General features: G+C 42.6%; 1 protein-coding gene across 1 annotated transcript in view; it reads right to left on the bottom strand.

Moving 5' to 3' along the window:
- Positions 1-14,121, bottom strand: part of LOC126530980 (uncharacterized) — a 43,991-nt gene extending 29,870 nt beyond the window's left edge. Inside the window, exons 1-6 of the mRNA XM_050178326.3 lie at positions 14,065-14,121; positions 12,468-12,790; positions 9,301-9,470; positions 7,516-7,662; positions 6,226-6,363; positions 1,401-1,520 (exon numbers count right to left, since the gene is read on the bottom strand). Coding sequence (XP_050034283.2) covers positions 1,401-1,520; positions 6,226-6,363; positions 7,516-7,662; positions 9,301-9,470; positions 12,468-12,777 — 885 coding nt within the window. The 5' untranslated portion in view covers positions 12,778-12,790; positions 14,065-14,121. The remainder of the gene's footprint in view (positions 1-1,400; positions 1,521-6,225; positions 6,364-7,515; positions 7,663-9,300; positions 9,471-12,467; positions 12,791-14,064) is intronic.
- Between the last annotated feature and the right edge of the window lie 6,011 nt (positions 14,122-20,132).

Below are 20,132 nucleotides of genomic sequence, written 5' to 3' on the forward strand. Positions count from 1 at the left end.
GAAGAAAAGGCGCTATTTCAGCACAGCGAGCGTCGCAGGTGGCTGCTGGTGGGGGAGAGAGAAACGCTTCCCCAAAGCAACGAGAGGCAATGCCACCGAGAAGAGAGGGAAAAAGTGATTGTGGAGAACAATGAGGACTTTGCCGGGACAACGCTAATCCGTCGTAAAACCCGGGTCGTCACAAAACCGAGGGACGTATAACTGGGGTTCCACTGCATTAAGTTCTCACTCCTGCATGTCAGATCAGTGAATATGAAAGACTCTAAACCAGCCTCTTTAATGTTCATCAACCCATCATAAACCACTGCTATCCAAAACAACAGGAAAACACAAAAGTGAACGTTACACAAAAACATTTTGTGTTGTTCCTATAAATGTGATTACCACAACTATCGACATAAATTGACATATAAGAAGGAAAGAAATAATGTGGGGACTGCTTCTGTGCAAAACATTGTGCTTGGTTGTGGCATAACTGCATAGCCTGTGGTTAAACATGCGATACCTTAAACATTTCAGCTGCAACTCAGAATAACACCAATGTTGAAAAACAAAGTGAATGCTTGAACACAAAGGTACAGTCACGGACAATGAAAATACAATAATGATGGGGCTGACTAGAATGCGTTCTTTCATTTCTGATTTTGCCAATACATGCAGCAGCATCAGCATAATTTCTCCATCTACGCTTGGGCTGTGACATCCACACCATCTCTGGTCACTGGATAATTAGTGGCTTAAAAGTGTGATCTGAAGTAACTACTAGCAAAAAGTGTTCTACATTGTAATTCCTTGTTACCACTTCACTTGTATAGGATTCCACATTTTCAATTACAGCAGAACCCCGTTGATACATTTTTCAAGAAACCACAGAAAAACAGCGTAAAAGCGAGGAAGGCACATCACCACAGCAATGTCAGAAAAAGTTCTGAATGGCTGCCAGTACAGCTTTTAGACACATCGTCACTTGTACTGTGACTGGAGCTGGCGCAGGCATATGTGTATAATTAAGGAACACATACTATGTTCCGCAGCAGTGACTCCTTTCTACTCTTCGTATGCTTCACTGCAATATTTTGCACATGCTTTACTGCATAACGCAGCTGTATAGCAGCGAAGCTGACATTAGAAAACCAGCAAGAACCACAACTGTGCTATGAAACTTATTGGGACTGACGATGGTGATGGTATCTGAGGTTCTTTTAACGGGCACCCACTGCACAACACCATGGGCGTTTTTGCATTTTGCCCCCACAGAAATGCAACCGCTGCAGTCGGATTTTGATACCCCTCCCCCACGCCTAGCAACACAACACCATAGTCACTACACCACCATAGTGGGTTTGGATGCAACTCTGTTGCATAGAGATTTGAGTGTACAAGTACAGCCTTTGTCTCACCTTAGCTCTGCTTTCCTGCAAGCTCTTGATTTCACTGCGAAGCAAGGTTTTTGTGCTTTCCTGTGCACAGAGCTGTTCCTGAACATTATCCAGTGCCTCTTGTTGCAGCTTGTAGTCACCCTATGCAAGACAACAGTCAATGGTGATGTTTTACATAGAGCAATCTGTTAAAAAGCAAAATAAGCTTCAAGGAAAGCACTGAGAGAATATTTTGTTTCACTTTTATATCAATCAATTCTTTTCTGCCAATGAAGGTTCAAGCTCTCCATGCGCTATAAAATATACTGGCGACTGTCAGAGCGCCCTAGATAATTTACTACAGTACTTGTTTCTATGAAACAGTTTAAGTTTCAGTACCCAGGAGGTAAATGATCCCGACATTATGATACACTGGTTTGCTCTGCTCCTGCAATTGCCGCAGCTGCCAGGTGCTAGCACAGTCATAATAAATCTGTGCAACACTCCCGTTAATTTTGAAGACAATGTCTTCTTTGGCGAGTTACTGCCAATTTTCCATATCAAATATGTCCGTTTCCAGCTTCTTTCGTAGATCATGTTATTGCGCACTCCCTCCCCCCTCTCTCTGCCTACACCTGCTAGCACGTGCTTGATCAGGTTACAAACGGGGAGGGCAACAGAAGTCAGACAGACTACCCTAATGCGACAGTGTTGAGCACAGTGACTCCCCCTTTAGGACGTAGCACCAAGGAAATTTCAGTAGATCGGGGAACCGGCACGGAATGAGAACATCGCGCACTCGCTACTCGCCTTCGCAGTGCCATGCTGCGCCCAAAAAAATATTGCCGAATGAAACAGACCTTGAATTATACGGTTCATGCACTCCATTCTCGCCCAAAAAGATAATGTCTTTTATCGGCCTCAACTATACTTCATTTCACAAGCTGTTTGCAGCGCTGTGAAAGGTAGGGGCCACTTAGCCAATCAGGATGGAGCGCATCAGAAAATTGTGTTTCTACGCGCCTGTCACCCCGTGATGACAATGACAGGTGGCTCCACCTATGTTAAAAGAAGTATATTAATGTTTAATTTGTTTATTTTTGTAGCAAGTGGCACTGGTGTCTTTTTGATCTTTCCTTTTTTTTCTTTTTGGAAGGGCGACGCCTATTCCGATGGGGCTGGCCCCATTTCTTTTTCTACACACAAGCAGCCAAAATTAATATGGACACCAGCTTCCTTGTCCGCTCACCGCCTTTTCCACCACAACGCTTCTTCGGTGACAACACTCTGCCCGCCTTCTCCGTCTTTGTTGTCCACTGGTAGAGCGTTCGCTCACTCCCCTGGGTGAGTTCCCCAGTCCTCTTGATAAGCGAATTCATGCTTGAACTGCCTCTGCACTCGACGTGAAGCCCTTCAAGAACGTTTAAAGCTATCTGCTTTGCCAGCTTGGGGAAACGGCGCACATTCGATGGACGGCACACAGGGGACACAACCGAATCGGGCAAGGCCATGTTGCTGAAAGACGGCGCATCACCACCTTGTAACAGGCCTCCAAGGAGCTGCGTTCGTGCGGGTCATTGCTATCAGTTTTGCGACTCATTGAAAGTGCTCCCTATACTTTAAAATTTCCACTCCAAACTGCGTAAAATTTTTGTGCTTAATGTTTTAAATCTAGTCTTAAACTGCTCAAATATTTGACGGACTATTTGCTGTGCTCCTGTAGCCCTGATCGGCTAAGAGGCCCCTGCCTTCCACATAGGTGTTGAATTGCCCTTCAACTTCTTTTTCTTTTTTATGAGCAATGTCACCATATAACAGCCTTCATGATACATAATGTCACAATAATGTTCATGATACCAGGTTCAACATTTCAGGGCATACCAAGTTAGAAAATCTTATGGGCATTTCCCAAAATTTGAACTAGCCAAGTGCTATCCTTTATATGCGAGAAGTTGTCGCATAGCTTCTAGATGTGCAATATAATGGAAGACATAATATAAACAATCTTAGCATGTGACCCCAGCACAATCTCAGGGTCACATGCAAGTCGTGCCATGCTGCACGGCTACACCCAGTGGCGCGAAAAATTCGTGCATTTATGAGGGACGTTCCAAAAGTAAGTATCGGCATTTTTTCTTTTTTTTAAAGAGAAGATGGCACCCCAGGTGAAATAAACAATCACCATAAGAATCCACACCCATTGCTGGTTCAACGACAAAAGGAGCATCAGCGGAGGAGGAATAACGCGTGTGCAGAGCGGCGAAGAAGAGACAGTAGCAGCAGGCCAGCGTGCCTGAGGTTATTGGAGTACAAATCATGATGGCAAACAGACATGTGCTGACAACATGGTTGCCAATGGAAGTGCGTGCTGTTATCCAGTATGAATGGGCACGTGGGACTAGTGTGTCCGTCATCCATGAACGCCTACAGATCGTGTATGGTGAAGAGGTCATGTCTCGTCAAACGGTTGGTCGCTCGTATTGCATGTTCAGCAAAGGAAGGCAGTGTGTGGAGGATGAAGATCAGATTCGTCGTTTTGGATGGGAGACATTGGATCACCTGTACAGCCCCGAATTGCCCCATCAGACTTTCACCTATTCACTGCATTGAAAGCTGCACTCTCGGGACGTCAGTTCCAAAATAATGGCTAAGGTGGAGCAGGCTGTGCGAGAAATTGCATTGCAGGGCACCAAGTTTTACCAGAATGGTTTCTTCAAAGTGATTGCACGCGACGAAAAATGTCTCAACGGCAATGGCGACTATGTGCAAAAATAGAGCAAGGTGTGTAGTTCATGATGCCATGGTGCATTTCTATTTTCTGTGGGGGGGGGGCAATAAAGTTTCCGTGTGAAAATAAATGATCAAGCTTACTTTCGGAACATCCCTCGTACTTCTCTCTTTTTCTACGGTGTGCCGCGCAGGCAGCCGCACCTAGGCCTCGCCTCAGAGACCTTCGCGCACAATCTCGGGGGTCACGCCCAGACCATGCATTCCCTTCTCCCTCTCCCTGTGATGCGACGCGTGGCCTAGCGGCTGGGCATGGCCTCGGAGATCGCATTGGCATCGGTGCAACCTCGGAGCCCACAAGCTGGCCGAGCCAAGCCGGTGCGGGGAAGTTTGCTTGCCTCCTCGATCACACGTCGGAGTGCTGTGTTGTTTGTCATGTGCTGCTAGACCGCAATGAGCCAAGTGTAAAGTGGGAGCGGAAGAACATCACAGTGCAGTGGAACAGATGGCAGTTATCTAAAGGCTGTCACGTCAGGTGCTAATTCACATGTTGCACACGCCGAAGATTCTTTTGTTATTTTATTCAAATTTCATTGCATGCGTGGCCGTGTAGCGGTTCCGTGGGTTGCAAAGCCGTCTTCTTATTTCCATGTTTACAATTGTGCAGCCAACTTGGCATATATTGCAATAAATGGTAATAATGGATATAACAATGTAACCCATAAAACAAAGTAATTTCAGCTCCCCCGTCATCTTCGTTATGAGAAGGCCTCGAGTTACATGCACTTTTTTTTTTCATTTCTTTCACAGTCCTTTGGCAGGGTGTGGTGGGCTGTTTGCAACCACTTTGGATTACCCAACGGTAATTACCAATCCAGCGGCCAATGTTGGCCAGGGGGTTGGACAACGGTTGTAATGAAGTAATGGCTATAACAAAATAATTTCAGCTTCTTCTTTAACTGAGTTATAGCAACGTTTTACTCTAGCAACAAGCATTACAAAGTCTGCATGTTCGTGTCACTAAAGAACATTTTGATTGGGGACTATTGGCTCCTCCCTGTTGTTCTTTCTTTAACATCTTAATTTATGGCTTAAACCTGCCGAGAGGAATGAATTTCCTTCCTTCCTTTAACTTCAGTGGCCAATGTACCTAATTCAATAACTCTGCTCGATGACTGCAACATAGAGTTGTTTAAAATATGGCATTCAATCAGGTGAAAAAAAATGCATTATCACAAAATTAAAGCTCAGGAATACTCAGCAGTGTAATCAGTGCCTTAGGCTGTGAGATATAGCAGATACAGATATAGCGCAGATGTGCATATATAGCAGGAAAAAAAACACTGCTAGTAATAAACCCCTAAATATTAGCTATCTTAATTTAAATGGAGGGACTATCAATCAATCAATCAATCAATCAATCAATCAACTTAATTTCCTTTGGATAGGAGGAGCACGGGACTAAAAGCTTAAGCAGCTTCACGAGGTCCCGACCCCGTTACAGTTGGCAAAACAGCAGGATGACGGTCAGTGATGCACGAAGAGTTCAAATAAATCAACGAATATTACATAACATCGAGTAAACAAAAATTTTGTAACAAAGCACGAAACAATAGAACCCATTTGCAGAGGCTTGAAATGGCATGAACATGAAAAGCAGCGATCGACAAGAAGAGGGACAAAAAATTCGGAAGGATGTACTATACCCGAAAATAAATGGACTGGGCGAAGCGTTTACTGAGACAATTTTGATTACACGAAGGATCAACATCTTCATGGTTTAATAAGTTTAGAACGGAAGGTAGCTTGCAGGACAAAGACTGTTCATCATAAGTAGTTCTAGGGGTGGGTACAGTCCACATTTCTTTGTGCCTGGTTGGACGAACCCTTGTGTTTGCTTTTAACTTAGCAAGATTAATTATGGTATCGTTACCATACTTTACAAAAGCTTTAAAACACAACATCAGCCTACAATTATAGAAACAAGAACAATGGAAGAATTTCGTACTTTGTAAAAAGAAGTTTTGCTGAATAAGCATAATCTCGATTAAGGAGCAGCTCTACCCTTCACTAAGCATATTCAAGAAGCAGGTAGGAAGCCGGGGCAAATTTGTGAAAGCAGGAAGTTGCCAGCTCATACCATAAGTGCCTCATGCTCTGCTCTGAGGGTAGTCAGATTCTTGGCAGATGCGTCCAACAGCTTTCTCGTACAAGACAGTGCTGTTTCTTTCACTTCCATGTCTTGCTTGTGCTTTGCTTCCACCTCACTGAGAGCTCTCTGCGAGAACCAACACAAGCGTAAATCTGAGAATGCACCCAGCCAATATTCAGAGTGTTCAACATTTCTGCAAGAATCCTGATTTGTCAATCACCTACACTTCCATTCTGATGAGCGATTTTAATTTTGGACACTTATGTGAGATTGAATTCAGCTTTCACACAAGCCCGAATGCAGCATGTACCCACCTCCTGTGAAAGGCATTGCATGTTTATCCTGAGCACTTCTGAAGATGAAAAATGAATGTGGTAAAGATAGACAGGGTATCCCAGCTAAGTGGGCCAAGTTTTTAAAAAGTTGCACAATGTAGGAGGCCAAGACTATGGCAGAATTGTTCGCAGCTCGCTTGCACAACCTGGAGAAATTTTTCGTTCGAATCAAATTGTTAAGCAGTTTAAGCATTGTTAAGTAGCAAGTTTCTTTACACATTCACTTTTTGGTGTAGATTTGCTGAGGGTGTTAGCAGTTTTCTTTCTTTATGCAGAGGACTTTCTTACTGTTCATCTATCTTTCCCACAATGCAGTTGGACAATGTTCAATTTAACAGTTACGCCCACAGTTATCTTAGGTGAAAAATGTTAATGTGGTAATAGTGGCAAAATCACACGGGACTGTGAAAACAAACATTTTGCATGGACTCTTGGTTTAAAATACCACAAGAGCTGCCACCAGTTGGACAAAAGTGCAATGAAGAGAAGGAGAAGCTTACTTGCACACTTAAAAAGGGTCTGCAGCAGAGTGGCTGTCTGTAACTACGCTTCACCTTTTATACCATCACTTTTACTAGAGCAATTCTGAAGTGCTCCATTCACAGATACACAATGACCAACAATGGCGAGCAAACAGGATCTCGAAAATGTTGCCAAAAAAAAAAACTAATGCACAGTAATGACCAAAATTTATTAACATTGCGGATAAACACTATAGGATATGAATGGCATCCTATATAAATGGTGAATGTGGCTGTGTTTTATTCGAAAAGTATCTGATATTTGATTCAATTCACATCTGGCACAAACCAATTCATATTCAATCCTGTCCCAAACATTAATATTCCTACAACGCTAGTTAAAAGGGAAAGGATAGTGCTTTGAGGACCCTTCGAGAACTGCATTGGTAATGTTAGTTGATCCAGCAATGGTACCGTCTTACCATGTACTCTGCATTCTTGGCTGCTATGCCTTGCTTGAGTTCCCAGACAAGAGCCTCATTTAGCTGGTTGACCTCGCGTTCCTTAGCCCTCTCCCGCCTCTCTTCTCGCAGTTGCTTCTCAGCTTGGCTCAGCTTGGCCTGGCACCCCTGGAAGCCAAAACAAAATTTGCATTCTAAGTGGCAGAAGCAGGCGACCGACAAGGATGAAGTTAAAAGAAATTGTCAAAAAAGCTTTGTAGAGCTGTAATTTACAATGAGAATCTGTGGGTCATCAACTGCGACAGTGTGAACATCCCAAAAAAACCAAGGGTCTCCCCACTGCTGCCCAATATGTTCTGTGCTGCCACTGTCTGATTTGGCAGCGATGTGCACAGAGAAATGTCTGCAAGTGTAGCTGAAGAGCACGCAAAAAAAAAAGCGACAGCTCTGACCCCACAGAGAGCAAGAAACATTTTGTGCGCGTCAAAGCGCCATCGGCGCGATCTTGGCCCGGCTTGCATCGCCATGCTCACACTTGGAGATGAATGAGAGCATGCAGTTTTCCGGGTGCTTCGATGCTGAGCTTGGCGAGCGGACTTGTCGCAGCACCCCATGCCAGCTGCAGTATCTAGCTGCGCAGCGCGCGGCCTCCAAGACCAAAACTGACCCTCAAAATTCCCATAATGCCCTTGGCATCACAGTCGGCACTGACTTTTCTAAGGCTATCCCTTGGCTCAAAATTCATGTAAACATCTTTAGTTTAATTTAGGATGCAATCTGCAAAAAATCAGTTTCTCAGATTTTTTTTGTTAAGTAGTATCAATGACTCCTGCCTAATTCAAAGACCCTTGGAGGACTTTTTTTTTCTGGATGCCAAAGTTTCACAACTCCTGTTCTAAGAGCAGATAGGGAAATAAGCCTGGTCTTATTCGATTCTTTGAATCATGCACAAGTCATAGATAAATTGTTAAGTAAGATCTGAGGAAGTGATCTTTTTTTGTAAATATCTCCGTAAAATGTAATAAAGAAACTGCATAGAATTAGAATCAATCGGCGTATAGAAAAGAAAACTTTATATAGTATTTGGAGTAAGCACATAAATTTACAATTTTTCAACATCATAAAATAAACTGGTCTCAGACCCAACTCTTCCCTTAACAATACACATCTGCACATCTTCAACTTTAGGAGAAAAAATGGCTGACATGATGCTTAACACGAACATGTATAAATAAAATGTTGACGCTCAGACTTTCACTTCAAATCTAAGGTGCTATGAGGGCTCGAAATACTAATCGAGGTGTTTTTGTGGCAGCCTTATGCACTCTGTCCAGGGAGAAAGCATGCACTAAATGTCACAGCGCGCTGTAAGCATGTGTATACTCCATTTCATAGTTAGCACGCAGAACTATAGAAGCTACTCCTTGGCGCATTTTGCAGTGCAACTGTTTATGACCTGTGAAGCTTCTTACGGAACTACTTCACATATTGCAATTACAACTTGTATACCTAAGGTTAGACCAAATCACATTTGTACATATTTGTCCTCCAGCCGTAATGCGACATACTTTGTGTTTAAGAGTGCAATTGGTGCGCCATGGCTATGTATTAATTATGTTATATTTTGAGAGAGAACGATATGAGACTTTCTGTGAAATGAAATTACATGACACACACCTATGTCTTTTTTCCATGTGCAATGCAAAACGTTTTTGTAGGGAACGCGAACAGTGAGAAAAGTCTCTCTAGCCTTAGTAACATTGCCCGCTATCTATGAAATGGAGTACCGGTAGAATCATTACATACCCGAAAGTGCTTCCTGTAGGCAGTAAGATCACGAAGTTCTTTCACGCTCAGCACAAACAGCTCGTCAGTATTGTCACACTCAGTGAAAGCGAAGCTCTCACTAACAGCAACAGCAATTCCTTCATGCAGGAAACGTGCCACATAATCGCTCTCGGGCTTGAGTCTGTGATCTGCAAGAACGAAGGGAGAGCATTACTGTCCACTGCTCAAACAAATTTCTAAAGTACATACGAATTATGGAAGAAATAGCGTTATCTTTTTTTATCTCTTCATTTTTCATACTTACACCACAAATGAAAGAAATAGTGCCTATTCATGTATTAAAGCAAAATCTAAAATTATTTTTATTATATAATTAACTGCTGCATTCTATTAAATTACTTTAACTAAGTGTTTCACATTGATTCTGAAGCTAGCCATTGAAATATTCTTATTCTCTTATTGCCAACATTCTGATTTTAGTATTTACTATTTGTTCTTTATCTTAATTTTTTGTTGTCTTACTATAGGAAGTCTTGTCTGCAGTTTGCATACTAGGGACCTCTTTCTGCATATTCTACCATGTATAACTACTGTTGCGCTTATAATAAAGATTGATTGATTGACTGAAAATTATGCGGTGAGGACCAGCGAGCAGCTTGCGAGAGCTAGTGCCATAAGCACTTTGTTTTCCTTTGAACTTTCCTGTTTATTCAGTACAATTATGTTCCCATTCTTTTGGGAGATGTTTATGCAGCATGAGATTTTCTGCATCCCAACTGCACACTCCTTTTTTGTGCAAGGCACTCTTGCAGCATCAAGTCCTTCTTACATAATTATTGTGGCAGCCTCTTCAAGACAAGGCTGTCTTCATTCAGACTGTACGCAATGTAGTGCTCAATGTAGCGCTACGTGCCACAAGCTCCAGAATTATCATGGTGACCAGTTACTCGGTGTTACAGGCACGATTTTGCTGAGATAACTCCCCCATAGAGCACCCCTTTTCTGCCGCAAGGCTTGGCCTATTAAACACAGAAATAGACGGATTAAAAAAAATATATAGTGTGCCGGCCTACGTGACCCTAGAAACAGCAGCAGGTATTCTAGAACAGTGATATTAAAAAAACAAAAAGAAACATGTTGCACTTTAGAAATGTTGCCAGATGACTGATGGATGCCAATCTTCACGAGTTTTAGAGAATGCAAGCAATAAAGATACTAGTAAAATTAGATGACTGGAAGAAACAAGAGGCAATCACCCACTTCAAACCAAAAGGGCAACAAAAGATCAAGTTTATTTATTTATTTATTTATTTATTTATTTATTTTGCACCGGCAGTGCATATCATGTGCATTAGTGCTAGAGTGACTGACCTCCCCAAAAAGGCGTTAGTCCTGAGTTTTAATCCCAGCCCAGGACGAATTGTTCCTCAACTGCGAAGTTTTCTTTCTGAGAAACCCGTATGGGTTTTTTGAAGCTTCGTGCTACATTTGAGTGGATGACAATTTTTTCTTTCATAAATGTTCCTCCACTTTGCAGAATCCCATACAACTGCTTAGCCAAGTCATTAGATTATCCATAAAATCACACGTTAGCAGCGAATGAACAATGTAGCTGGCCGTGCTTAACAGAGAGTTCATTTTGACCTAAAGTCACAAGAAATTTTTCAGATGCCAGAGAGTGTCTAGCAAAAGTGCACAGAATGCAGCTACATGCTTCAAAAGCTTTGTCAACGCATGCACCGCGACTGCCGAAACAGTGCTCGGTGCTCTCTCTGTCTCTCTCCATCTCTGCATTTTTTTACAAGTCACTGCAACGTTAAGCTAAATTCGCTAGAGGATGTGATCACAAATAAATCAGTAACTTGTCATGCAACATGCATTGGTTCACTTTGCAAACAACACTCACAATAGACGATCACAGTGTGTACAAGCAACTCTATTCTTGCTCTGACAGCACAAACACAACATAGCTGAAAATCCCAACAGTGATTTGGCTTTCTGCAGTATGGTGAAGCGCATCAAGCGCATTGAGGGAGCACCACAGGAACGGGTGATGTATGATCATGTGATATGCAATCCGAGAGCTCAAATCGCAATTTGCTCCGTCATGTGAATAGAGCTTTAAGATGTCGTTGGCATGTCAACTTATCATAGCACTCTGCACGCATCAAATCTTTGTGTACATATAACCGCATACCTGTCACGAATAATATAGTTGAGAGTACTACCCATGTTATTCATGTTTCATTCATAGTCCTGGTCTTTTTCAAGCAGTAAACATGTCACGCACTCCCTCCATCGTTCCAGTGTGTGTATGTATGAAGTGAGCAATAGAGCACACTTGTAGATAATAAAGGATGTATGCACACAGTACAACATTTCGCAATGCAGGTGCATCACTGTCAAACAGCAGAACAATGCAGTACGGCACCACTTCTGTATCCCTAGAATTTCACTCCATCTTGTACATCATCGTGTTCAAGATACTTCAGCCCTGCTTTGTAACATCACCACTAAAAGTGCACAGGCCTTGTGTAACGAGAGGTCGTGGTGGTATGAGACGTGGCAACAGAGTACCTTTCTGTTTAAAATGATCAGTATCAAAGCTGCACGAGCCATAATGTGATAGCAAGCTTCACAGCTACAGCATTTACTGTAGTTACACGATTCTAAGGCACCCTCAATTTTTACGCACACTTGGTTTTCTCGGACACAAACGACAAATGCAATGCCACCAATTGTAACATGCAGTCAGGTTTTCACAATTAAGAAAATGAAAAATAAAATGCCTCTAATTGTTCAGTCACCAGATTTCCGTGGTAAGAGCAATAGCAATTTACTCTCTATGTAAAAGTACATTTATTGCTTCTGAGACACAACAGCTCACAGAAGTTCCTCTTCAGTGCTCTTAGTGGGAGCTCAGATATTGCATTTCTTAAATGTGTTGTGTATCATAGTAGTCTAACCACCTTACAAACTGGACACACACAATGCCGCAGCTACGACTTCAGTGACGTGTAGATTTAATACAAATGATGATAGGCTGTCACTACAGTACTTTTTGTTTCATACTTGATTCTATCATGCATGTAATTTTAATCTTCTCCACAAAAATGTGTGCATTACAATCAAGTAAATATATTGAGTGTAGTATGTGTAGCAGCCTTGTCTAAAAGGAATCTCACCTTGAGAGATGAATATGTTAAAGGTGTCAGGAACAGCTTGCTGGACCCACTTGTCAAAAGGGATCAGTGTGGCTTGTTTCATTGACTCTGCCGTGCAAACCTCGATGAAACAGCTGCTTGGTATGTAGGGACCCGAGATGTGCAATTCAAGCTCCAGTTCCTCCCAGGTGGCAAAGGTACGTCTAGCAGGAGCGCTAAAGTAAGCTCCAATGTCTGCCAGTGAAAATCCATCCGTCCCGCTGTAACTGCTCTGTGATTGCTGGTTGCTGCTGTTTTGGTCGACGGTGGTCTCCGCGGTCGGAGTTTCCATTTCTTTGGATTGCCTGCAAACACTGAAATAAATATTGCGTTTGCAAACAGGGCAAACTCGGGCAAAGTGAAAGGAAAGGGCCCAGGTAAACATGTGACTCGATCGTCAAACAGGAACCATGCGCCGGCCTAAGGATGCTGCGACTCTCATTTATGTCACCAGACGGCTTCACACCGAGCTTCGCCCAGTCAAAAGCCCAAGCTAGCGGATGGTCGTGCTGAGCGCTCGAGCGCGTTCCTTGAGTCGCGACGAGCTTTCCGATGCGTCATCGCAAATCGGCATCGCGTCTTTCCAATTTTACTTTCTCCGTTCGCTATGACGCCTGCTCGGGCGCTGTTGCACACTGTGCAAAAAGTTATCGCGATAAAGCAAATTAATCTGGCGTTCTGACTGTGGTAAGCTTCAGCGCAAGGTGTCTATGGGATCAGCTGTCGACAGCCGACATAGCCAACTTATTACGTCGCACTCTCTCCCGCATGATAAGGGTTGATATAAAAGTCCCTCAGTAGGCGAAGTGTGCAGCGCATTACATTCGAGAGCAAGTTCTTCGACAAAAAAGGTGCTACAGGAAGTAAACCGCTGCGCGACTAGGCATGACAGATCTGATAAAAATGCCTCTCTGGCCCCTTATTTGCGAACGCGTAAGCACACGCGTAAAAATAATCAAGACGCACTGTCGTCTTTCAGCTTGAGAAATAACCTCAACGCTGTTTAGATGAAAGTTTACCAATCCACGACCTAGTTCCCGACGCAAAATGCGCTGCTAAGATCACCTGTAGCAGCACTGAGCGTGGCTCGTTTGTCAAGGGTCGTTCTCCAAATCGTAAGCTCCCCAACAGACGGACATCTGCGCAGATACAATTTGCCAATGACGTCTCGCGAGACGCAATTATCTTATCGACTAAGCTAATTCAGTCCTCACGGAGGTCTCCCCTCGTTCCAGGTAACGCAACCATCAGCGCGCAAGTAGGCAAGGTTATCCCAAGCCCTCCATGACACGAGCGCATTTCGGCTCAGGTAAACAAATATTCAATTCGCAAAGCAGAGCGCGTGTAATTATTTGTGTTTCTCAAGCAATTCATTTTTCAATGCGGAAGCAAACGACGTCACGTACATTACAAACAGTGAGAGTGGAATATGTCTATGCAACGTAGGGCGACAGTGCTTATCGCTTTCCTGTTAAATAATAAAGAACCACAGAAAGCTTGGCAAATCCTTAGTCACTAAGGGTGAGTCATCGTTGCAATGTTTGGCAGGAAAAAGCAATAAAAAGCGAAAACATCTTACCAGACGCAAGATACGATACGAAACAGCGATGCACGGAATGGAATGACGAATCCACCAGTCACAACATCACGTGACAATTTCTTTTTCTAAGATTTTACTTTCTATAATACAGATCGTTAAAGAACAGTTATAAAATATTACTGTGCCCTGCATCGCGATTTTTTTAACAATTGTTATATTTCATTTACCCTTACGTGAGCTAAACATTACTGGTGACGTGCTCGTGACGCAAGCGTATGAGGCGCGAAGTTTGGATTGGTTTGAAATGGATGGCCGCAATGCAATCGAAAATATATACATATTTTTAACTGCCCAGCCAATGGATGAAACCTAAACTGGCAACAAGAAATACCACAGTCAAGCCTGCAGAAAGAACCTGGACGTTAGGTATAAATTTGGTCCGGTATTTTGTATGAATTGATGGTTGATACCACATCAGTCGCCTCGTCGTCAACATAACGGCGGAGCGGTTGTCAAAACTAATGCCGAACGTCAAAAAGAACGCAAAATGGAAAGCATCGTCTAAAAATATGTACCTTAGACTAGGCAGTTCTTTAATCGTTTATTTGTCCTTTCTGGTCGCAGATGTAGAGCACATGTACCCCCTGCAGACGCAAATATCTTGTTTCTGGACAATGGTATGTGTGGGTTGAGTGTTATGCTTATTTAAGGAAGCGGGTGGGCTGTTGAGTTGTCCACGCGTCTCTTCCATGAAATATGTGTTGTAACATCAAACGGGAGGCGAAAATATTTGAAAATCCTTTCAGGCAACGGATACCTGAACCACGCAGCTTGCTGTAACATTCACTGTATTAGTCATTACCAGAGTGTGCTTTCAACAAGCCGCTATAGTTATAGCTTTGTCCTACTCGTAAACACATACAGTTTACTAATTACCGGAAGACCTGAGACGTCGACGGCCGCAGCACTGCTGGTAAGGCAGTCCTACGACGCTTTAATAAACCACGCGTTCAACCACAACGCCTTAAAAAGAAGGGTCTTTATTTTTATTTTGTCGTTGTTATGTCACAATGGACAAAAATAATAAGTCCACCATACGCCAATGACAGCTGCTTCCTACGCCTTTGCGGCAGCAAATCGATTCTGTACGTGTACTGTGTGTCCTGTACAGTGGCGCAGCCAGAATTTTTTTTTTTCGGGGGTCATCTTGAATCATATTTAATCAGATCATCTTGAAAGAGTGTGAAGACTACCAGAAAATGTTTTTTTTTCTTTTTTCTTTAGAGTTGCTCTAGTGCTGTTCATGACGCGCACCCATGCCACCCCACACACAGGAAACTCTCATGCCAAATCTCCTGTCGCGCGTCCTCGCTATATCGGACCAAGCCAATGGTATTAAAACACTGCGTTTTTCTGAGCGGCTGATATCGTGGAATGAAATATATGGTAGGCTAGCTTTTTTTTTTTTTTTTTTATCGAGTTTCGCTCTTAAGGAAAGACTGCAGGTTTACGTCGATAAGTTATGCATATGGTTTTACGTACGGTGTATCATGAATTTGTATCCAGAGTGTGTAGTTAACCTCCCACGACTTTATGATGACAGTGTGACGACTTTGCGGTCAACTGCGTAGACCTCGTGACACCAATTCATTTGTGCGCTGGCCCGGACGGTTTCGGTAAACGCTGTGTGTCATTTCGAGTCATTGAACGGCCCGTGGAAACTGTCACTGTCAAGCACCCGTCATGCGCTGCTTGCGCACTGCTTATAATCACTATATATATATATATATTTTGTTTTTGTTTTTTCAAGTAATACATTTCTCGTTAGTACATAGTGGTCAGTATCCCCGCCTGTTCCACTGGAGGCACCATATATATTTCTCAACGGTTACGATGATATTGTTCTTTTTTTTCCTGCAGGGGATGGCGGAGTGTAATGTACGTGGCGTAATGAAACATGTACCGTGTCGGCGTAGGTAATATGTGCCTTCGTGACACGCTGCGTAAAAACTACCCGTCTTTGTGCGCCGTTTCCTCGTGCACTCCTCACACTGCTCTGGAAACTAACAAATATTACATACATACATACATACATACATACATACATACATACATACATACATACATACATACATACATACATACATACATACATACATACATACATACATGCATGCATACATGCATACATGCATGCATACATGCATACATGCATACATACATACATACATACATACATACATACATACATACATACATACTTACATACATACATACATAGGCACTTGAACACGCACGCGTACAGACAAGCGCAATAGCACAACTGTGAATTAAATGAGCCCGGAGTGCAAAGCAAACAGAAACAGAGGGCGTGGAGGGTGGAAACAGGAAGGCACGCACGTCGAAGCGTGGTTCCGCTGTGCAGCAGACGTGACGTAAGCGTCCCAGCAAGGATCCGCCGAGGGAACAGGGCCAGCGGGTGAAGAACCTCTTTGGTGGGAACGATCAGTCCGTGCAGTATGCGAAGGCGCCGCGATGTTTGTGTGCAGGGAACGAGGAGAACGCGACTTAAAGGTTCACGTGGGTCTATCCACTTGGGAGTGCTACCCTTTCCGAAAAACATGGAAGGACTGTGGAAGCGGGGTTGTATATCCAGTGGCAGACAACGTAATTGTAATCACTGAGCTGGATTACTCAGAGCCGGACATTAATTTCACAACAAATCGAAATGCATAATCGTCGAATTAAAATAATTCGTAAATTATATCTTTAAATAATTACTTTACGGGACATATTGTTATTGACGAATTTTAAGCGTATCCACTTGTAAATAATTTTTAGGATTGCACCATTTTCCACACACATACCCAAAGTGTGCGACAAAATGCGCGGGAACTTTAGTTACTTTTGCGATTCAATGCATAAAACGGTGACGGAGGTTTGTATATTTATATTTTTTTATTTATTTATTTTCCAATACTGCAGCCCTTTTAGGGCTGTGACAGGAGTGAGGAAATATACAATTGTGCAGCACTCAAACGGTATGAATATACAAGCACTATACAGAGCAAACCATAAACAAGAAGGATCAATAACACTCTAGTTGAGCAATAAATTGCCCAACGGAATAGAATCAATGGCTCCAGGTAATGAATTCCAATATTCTATAGTTACAGGGGAAAAAAAAACTCGATCTGGTTCTACAATAACAGTTTATTCCTCCTCCTCCTAAATGCCTCAGTTCGTGACCAATAGGGTGCAATATTAAGACGGTGATGCGTACAAGATGAGGATGGTAGCGCGAATTTTATGTATGTGCTAAGAGCTATAGGAGAAGAGAAGTTAGGCGAACTAACAAAGGTGTACAAAAGCTTTAGAAATTATATGTAGCGACGGGTGCAGAGAGTAGTTGGATTTAACGCAGAAAGTTTAGAAGACAGGGATAATGTTGCTATCATAACAGCGGTATATAGCTGAACCTGATAGCTTTTTTTCTGAATAATTTCCAGCTTCTGAATGCCTTTTTTTTTTTTCTTAATATGGATTCCATAACACACAGGCACACTCCAGGAGTGGCCGGATAAGTGGTTTGAAAGTGTCTAATTTAGTTTTTAGAGTCGAGCTGAGCGCAGAGTACGCCGTTAGTAACCCAGCTTTCTCAGTGCTTTGTTGCAAATACAACTTATGTGACGAGGCCATGACATATTGTTAGCAAGATAAAGATCTAGGTATTTATATCCGGGCCCATTTTCTAGTGCGCAACCGTTAAATTCACAAGGAAACATGATTGGAAGCAAACGTTGGAAAATGACCTATATGGTTTTGTTAAAATTCATGGTCATTTGCTCGGTTTCTCACCACTGAGAAAATTTATCAGAAAGCATCATTAAGAAGAACTTGACCATTTTGTGAGTTTATAATTTGGTAAAGTGTGCAATCATCCGTATGTAAGCGTATATTTATAGGTATGTTAGAATGTAGATAATTAATATACAGCAAGAAGAGTAATGACCCCAGGACGGATTCCTGCGGCGCGCGGGAATATACGTCAACGGCAGGAGAGTTAGTGTTTACGCACCGTGAAAGGCTGGTAAGAAAGCATGCAATCCAATTAACATGAGAACAATTATTCAATAATGAGTCAAGCTTGCGTAAATGCTTAGAGCGAGGGACTGTGTAGAATGGTTTGGAGAAGTCGATAAAGGTGTCACCAACTTGGTAACCTAAATCAAGTGCAGAAATGACGTCGTGACGAAATTCCAGCTATTTATCGGCAGTCCTATAACCGCGGTAAAACAATGTTGAGATTCTGACCAAATATTATTACTGTCAAGGTACTCTGTAATATGCGCGTGTATTAAGCCGTCCAGAATTTTGCAAGAGTAGGATGCTAGAGAGATTGGCCTATAATTTATTGGAGGTTATTTGTTTGTCGCCATACTTATATAAAGGAATTGCGTGTTGCTGTTTTCCGTAATAATTTAATTATGGGGTTTTACGTGCCAAAACCACTTTCTGATTATGAGGCACGCCGTATAGTGGAGGACTCCGGAAATTTCGACCACCTGGGGTTCTTTAACGTGCACCTAAATCTAAGCACACGGCAACTGCATACAGCATACAGCATAAAGCATACAGCAACTGCTTATACATACCCAATCATGAAAATGCTCAGTGCTTGTTCTGGATAGTCCGCAGATTTCACCAGCATATCTGCATTACAGGCTCCTAGCATTAGAGCCCGTAATTAGCATTACGGGCTCCTATGGGGGCGCTCACACTCAGCTTGCGCTGTGACTGCTGCGACATGTGTCGGGCAAGCAAGCCTGTGACTTTTTTATATATATTTACGTAATTTTGTAACCCGCACTCCTTTCTGATAATGCTCCGGCCTTGAGAGCAAATAAATGGAATAAAATGAAAAATCCTGAGAAAACATTTTTTTTTAAGTTTCCTTTGTACCTTTTTAATTAAACATTTCTGAATACTAGGTAATATACACCAGAAACTGCGATGCTTAAGGATGGTTACTAATGGATACAACAAATGGTTCTATGACGAGGAGGTTGCGACAACTTTGCAGAGAAAAAAAGAAATTGTCCAAGACCACCGACGGTGGTTGCATATGAAAAGTGCCGGGCAACGGCCGATCCTCAGCAGTTTTGCCGTTTTAACGATACTTTCGCTAGATTTAGCGACTTTCTGGTCTGTTTAGCGACAAATTTTACTATTTACCGACTGGCGACATTTTTTTAGTGACATGACAGAATAAATGGCGACATTTTAACGACTTCGAAGTCAGAAAAGTCGCTGCGGAAACTGCTTTCAGGACGCACTTTATTACTAAAAAACTACAAGTAAGTGACCCAAATTGACGGTGCGGCGCATGGGCTCTGTGACCATGATTAAGCAACGCTTGTCTTCGGATTGAAGGTGTTCAAATTGTGCTTGTGCTTCCGCTTCGCACTGTGCTATCAAGATGTGTGTTTCTTATGCTATTTTTTTTTTTTTTTTTTGCAACACCAATTTGAATGAACCTGTAGCGCTGCAGAGACCGTCGTTTCAGTAGATACGCTTGGTTGGAGAACATTCTCAACTGTACGTGCCAGTAAATAATTTGCCAAAAATAACTGCGAGAAAGTGTATGGTGAGATCAGAACGCAGCAGGCGCATAATCAGACAGCTCGACTGCAGAAACAGGCCGATGTCGGAGTGGCTGGGCTCGACCACGCAAATCTGAACGCGCCGCTTTCGTTCCTCACAGCTTTCGGGCAAACTTAGGTGAAGCATGCGGCAGAATCGCAGTGTTTGACCTACGTATAAAGATGACGAAATCGTTATCGTTGCATTAACAGCACATTGCTAGACTAAGCGCGTGTCCAATAACATCGTTCTCTTTTCACGAGCATCAAGAACAATAAAATTTGCAGGAATAGTCTGATCCAAGTGCCTTAATTTTCCCGTTAAGGAATTAAATCATGTTACCCGTGTTTTCTTGTTTGCTTTTTGTACTGGATTTCTAACCTTACAATATGAATGTCAGCGCGCGCCAGTCCAGTTTGCTTCATCCGTTGTTATGTAGACATATTAGTGAATAAAAAGCCCTA

The sequence above is a fragment of the Dermacentor andersoni genome, chromosome 5 (genome assembly GCF_023375885.2).
Source record: "Dermacentor andersoni chromosome 5, qqDerAnde1_hic_scaffold, whole genome shotgun sequence".
In the NCBI taxonomy this organism is placed as follows: Eukaryota; Metazoa; Arthropoda; class Arachnida; order Ixodida; family Ixodidae; genus Dermacentor; species Dermacentor andersoni.